Here is a 5,000-nt window from a genome sequence, read left to right as displayed (position 1 = left end):
AGGTAAACTCCAGGTATCTACAGTTGTCAAGTCATAACTCGTGGCATATAGGCCTTTAGGGTCCATTCATACATACTGTTAAAAAGGTGTTTGCTTCTTTATGATCTGCATTACTGCCAAGGTAGGTTAGGTAAAAATCAAGGCTAGGTTAGGTTAGGTTTGTGAGGAACTTCTTAGATGCGAGGTGTTGTCCCAGGGAAGTACTGGAGAAATAGGTGGAGAAAAAACAGTTTTTTTCGGGGATTTCACGTGCTGTTGGAGTGTAATTAAGGTAACATTTGCGAAGGAAATCATGAAAACAGGTTAGCCGGGATGGAGTGAGGATGCTACAGTTCTGAGGCTCAGCTGTACTGTCATATCAGCACACTTATGGTAAAAGAGCTAATGAATGAATTATGGTGAATGTGATTCCTTTTTCTCGGGTCAACCATCCTCAGTGGGAGACGGCCAGTGTATTAAGAAAAAGTAAGCAGCAGTTACCAGACAGCAGCCACCAGGGAACAGTCACCAGGGGCCAATGATCAAGGAGCAGACACCAGGGAACAATCACTAGGGAACAATTACCAGGGAACAATCACTAGAGAGCAGTCGCCGGACAGCAGTCACCAGGAAGCAGAGTGACTGTGCAGTCATCAGTATTCTCCTCTTTCTCCTGCTTCCTGATTGATCTTGCAATAAAACAATTTCGTTGCAACAAGGCCAGGGTCTCTTTAATCCATTGGATATTTTGTCAAGGGTGCATGTGTATGTGTATGTATGTGTGTGTGTATGTGCATGTATGTGTATGTGTGTGTATTAATGTATATATGTGTGTGTTTGTGTGTGTGTGTATTTGTTTGTGTGTGTGTTTGATTGTGTGTATTTGTTTGTGTGTGTATTTGTTTGTGTGTGTGTTTGTTTATGTGAGCACATATTTGTGTGTGTTCGTTGGAGTTTATGTATCGCGTGTGCAAGGTGCGTCCGTGTGTATGTGAGGACGCATAATAAGTGTCATCCTGCTGGGGTAAGTTAGCAAATAATGCTTTCTGTGTTGCAGCTGGAGGAGCCAGGAGTGTGGACGACTGGAGGACCTCTGATGACAGGAAGACACTCAGAGAAAGAGACCCCATATCTCTCAGGGACGGAGAGGTCGACCCCATGTCTCTGAGGGGCGGGGAAACCCTGAGTCCCATGATGCATCAGGTTGATGGGGCTTCTTTTACAGGGCAAGAGAGAGAGCAACAGCGAGAGTTGTGGGATCTATCTTCATTGCAACGGGAGGACCTGACGTCATTACAACAGGAAGAACAGAGCGATTCTTGGAGCTTGGCTTCACTAAAACAGGACGACCAGTACAGGTTCTGGGATCCAATTCTTTGGCAGAAACAGAGGCGACAGTTGCCTTGGGATCAGCAGCTTAAGTCAGTGGCATTAGATTCGATTTCCTCTCACGAACAAGATCAGTGGGAGCTGAACCTACGGGACCTGAGTCTTCAGAAGGTGGCTCCGTCCCTAACGACGACCCTTGAGGACCCCAGCAACGCCCCATCGGGGCCTTACTTCCTGGAGCCTCCCGCTGTCCAGGTCTCCGTCAGGGCGGGTCAACCAGCCACTCTTACCTGCATCGTCAAGCATCTGGGCAACAGACAGGTATACTGTGCTGTCTCTCTGATGAGAGAATGTATGTTGCCATCTGTCTTTTGAAGAAATGTCCGTTATCTTCTGTAATATGAGGGTCGGGAGTTTTATTACATTTAACAGGTTTGAAAGGGATAGCTTACCTTATTTAACAAGTTTGTTTATGGTGAGAGAGAGAGAGAGAGAGAGAGAGATTACACAATACTGTTAAACGTGTGTGTCAGAGAAAGATTATTATTATAATCAAAAAGAAGCGCTAAGCCACAAGCAGAGCCCTTGTGGCTTAGTGCATCTCAGAGAAAGAGATGCGCTTCTACCCTTCTCTCACTGTCTAAACAGTGAGAGAAGGGTGGTAGTGCCGTTGTACAGTGGAGAGCAGAATCTACCATTCTTCATGATTTAAAAAACCGTAATAACACGATTGCATGGGTTCAAACCTCACCTGTTTACCTCCTTGGAGTATACCTGGAGGGTGTTTCAGGGGTCAACGCCCCCGCGGAGTTCCGAAAATTTTCTCCCATCCCTTCCCTCTGTTTTCCCTCCATCAACATTATTTTTTTTTCAGAAAGAGATTTGTTCTTGGGTAATCTAAAGCACCTTGATTCCGACGTTGAGGAGATGAATAAGATACATGTGCAACGTCTTGGTATCTTTATTCTCCACTATCGGTGCTATACGACAACAAATCATACAAAGGCTTGTTCCTATTATTTTTCACGCATAAATAAATGAATTTCAGACATGCAACGTAAGGAACTGTTAGAATAAGCTTATTTTAATAAGCTTATTGTAATACGAAAATACCCTGTATGTACAGTTTGAAGGAGCACTTCGTTCTTTAATGACTCTGATAATGATAACTTTACGTTTCCGAAGTCTTAATAAAGATGCTGATATAAGCATTATTATTATTATTATTATTATTATTATTATTATTATTATTATTATTATTATTACATTCCTTTTGTATATACACCGATGTGTATATAATATACATCTAGAAGTGTGTATCTCTCATTGTATATACATGGAAGCATGCATGTGCATCTCCCAGTATATATACATCAAATAGTGTGTATCTCTAATTATATATATACATTGAGACATGTGGGTATCTCCCAGTGTATACAAACGAAGAGGTGTGATTCATTGTATATACAACGAGAGGCGTATATCTGTCAGTGTATATATTCGCTAAGAATACAACTCAGTATTTTAGTTAGATATTAAAGTATCGTTAACTGGTGAAGAGGTGACATGCAGACTTAACGACCATAGTTTAACAGATAAACTTAATGAACTTAACGACCCATTCCTACGCAGGTGTCGTGGATCAGGGGTCGTGACTTGCACGTACTCAGTTCAGGTGAGGTTACCTTCTCCTCGGACTCCCGAGTACAAGTGTCTCACCTGGGAGACTCATGGACTCTCATCATCAAGTACACACAGATGAGAGATGCCGGACCTTACTCATGTCAGGTCAATACTCAGCCTCGTCTGGCATCATGGTATAACCTTACTGTCATAGGTCAGTCCCCACCCCAAGTTTATTATCATTATTATTATTATTAATTACTACTATTATTTTTTTTAAATTTCCATTATTGTTAATAATAATAATAATAATAATAATAATAATAATAATAATAATAATTTTATTATTATTATTAACTACTACAACAACTGCTACTACTACTTATTATTAATAATGATATTGTTATTATTCACAATGTTATTGCTGTTGGTGATTAATGGACAGGGGGCTCGAACTGTGGTGCCTAGATTAACAGGCTCAGCGCTTTACCGCTGAACTTTCACAGAAGGCAGTACCGTGTCTTGTCCGCAACAGAGGCCACTGTGTCCCAGCTGTCCTTTCCCGCAGCTCACTCAACCTTCACAGTAAATCTATCATTTATATATATATATATATTATATATATACAATATATATATATATATATATATATATATATAAATATATATATATATATATATATATATATATATATATATATATATATATATATATATTATATATATACAATGCAACACATGCCACATACACATTAATCAACATTCCTTTCTGTTCCACAGAGGCTCGGGCCACCATCCAGGGAAAACACACACTGTACGTCCAAGCAGGCAGCACAGTGACTCTTGTGTGTGTAGTGAGGGAACAACTCCTGATACCAGGTGAGTCGGAGCCAGACACCTGTCTGAAATACACTTTTGTTGGTAGTTACAGCAGAAGGTAGAACTAACATGTGCCTCTGGTCTCAGGTCTAGTGTTGTGGTACCAGGATGACCGACTAGTCCAGCGTGATGCAGGGAGGGTGACAGTGGTGACGCAGGTGGACAATGTCACTAGTAGCACTCTCACCGTCACCCGCGCCAGCAGACATGATTCAGGCAACTATTCCTGCTGGCCTTCTGCTGGCACGCCCGACAGTGCCATAATTCATGTTATAGAAGGTAAAAGAAAGAGAGAGAGAGAGAGAGAGAGAGAGAGAGAGAGAGAGAGAGAGAGAGAGAGAGAGAGAGAGAGAGAGAGAGAGAGAGAGAGAGAGAGAGAGTGAGTTACAATTATCGTATTCATAACAGCCAAACAGAAAACCAATTTCACATATTAATAAAATAAATATATAAATAAATAAAACTAATTAAAAATACAATATCATACGCATTTCATAGAGTATATACATACATACAAGCATACACAGTCTTTATATCATACATTCATACATGCACTCATACACATAAACCGACATACAAATGGCCTAAAACACAAATTTTTATTATGACCTCCACCAGAATAATTAACCTATGATCTACGTCACGTTCTTCTTTATTTATAGATGAGTTTTGCTCTAATACTGATGTCTTCTTAGAGCGAAACGTATTTGTTTTGTACAGCGTTTTAGCATAGATGTTGGCAAGAGAGAGCATGTGGTAAATACAGTGAAGAAACGTCGTAGGCAGTAGAGAAAGCTTTAACTGGGATATTTCGCTCCGTGTAGAACTTCAATTTGTTTTACTTATTGTAGATCTCTATCAGCGTTTTTACCTTGTGTAGACATTTATCAATGTTTCACTCCGTGTAAAGCATCCACAACATTTCCCTCAGTGTAGAACTTTGTAAACATTTTTCTCTGTATAGGGGTTCTTCAACGTTTCCGTCTGTGAAGACGTTTATCAAGTCCATGAAAAGCTTGTTCTGCAAGGTATGTCTCTAGTAGTGTTGTGTGTACACCGTGTGGCCTCCCACGTTAAAAGACGTACACTGGAACCTTTTATTCTCCCTCTCTCTCAGGTGACCCACCAGCTGCCATGCAGCACGGAAACATAGCCGTGCATCCATCTGTCACGCCCGTGATGCTGCTGCTG

General features: G+C 40.8%; 1 protein-coding gene across 1 annotated transcript in view; it reads left to right on the top strand.

Moving 5' to 3' along the window:
- The window catches only part of LOC128692930 (protein borderless-like), a 9,002-nt gene that overhangs the window by 3,673 nt on the left and 329 nt on the right, over window positions 1-5,000 (top strand). Inside the window, exons 3-7 of the mRNA XM_053782282.2 lie at window positions 1,037-1,629; window positions 2,941-3,145; window positions 3,711-3,809; window positions 3,897-4,088; window positions 4,927-5,000. The exon at window positions 4,927-5,000 is cut by the window's right edge and continues 329 nt beyond it. Coding sequence (XP_053638257.2) covers window positions 1,037-1,629; window positions 2,941-3,145; window positions 3,711-3,809; window positions 3,897-4,088; window positions 4,927-5,000 — 1,163 coding nt within the window. The remainder of the gene's footprint in view (window positions 1-1,036; window positions 1,630-2,940; window positions 3,146-3,710; window positions 3,810-3,896; window positions 4,089-4,926) is intronic.

Source organism: Cherax quadricarinatus, chromosome 38, assembly GCF_038502225.1.
Source record: "Cherax quadricarinatus isolate ZL_2023a chromosome 38, ASM3850222v1, whole genome shotgun sequence".
Classification (NCBI taxonomy): domain Eukaryota; kingdom Metazoa; phylum Arthropoda; class Malacostraca; order Decapoda; family Parastacidae; genus Cherax; species Cherax quadricarinatus.
This window is presented reverse-complemented; position numbering and strand designations above follow the sequence as displayed.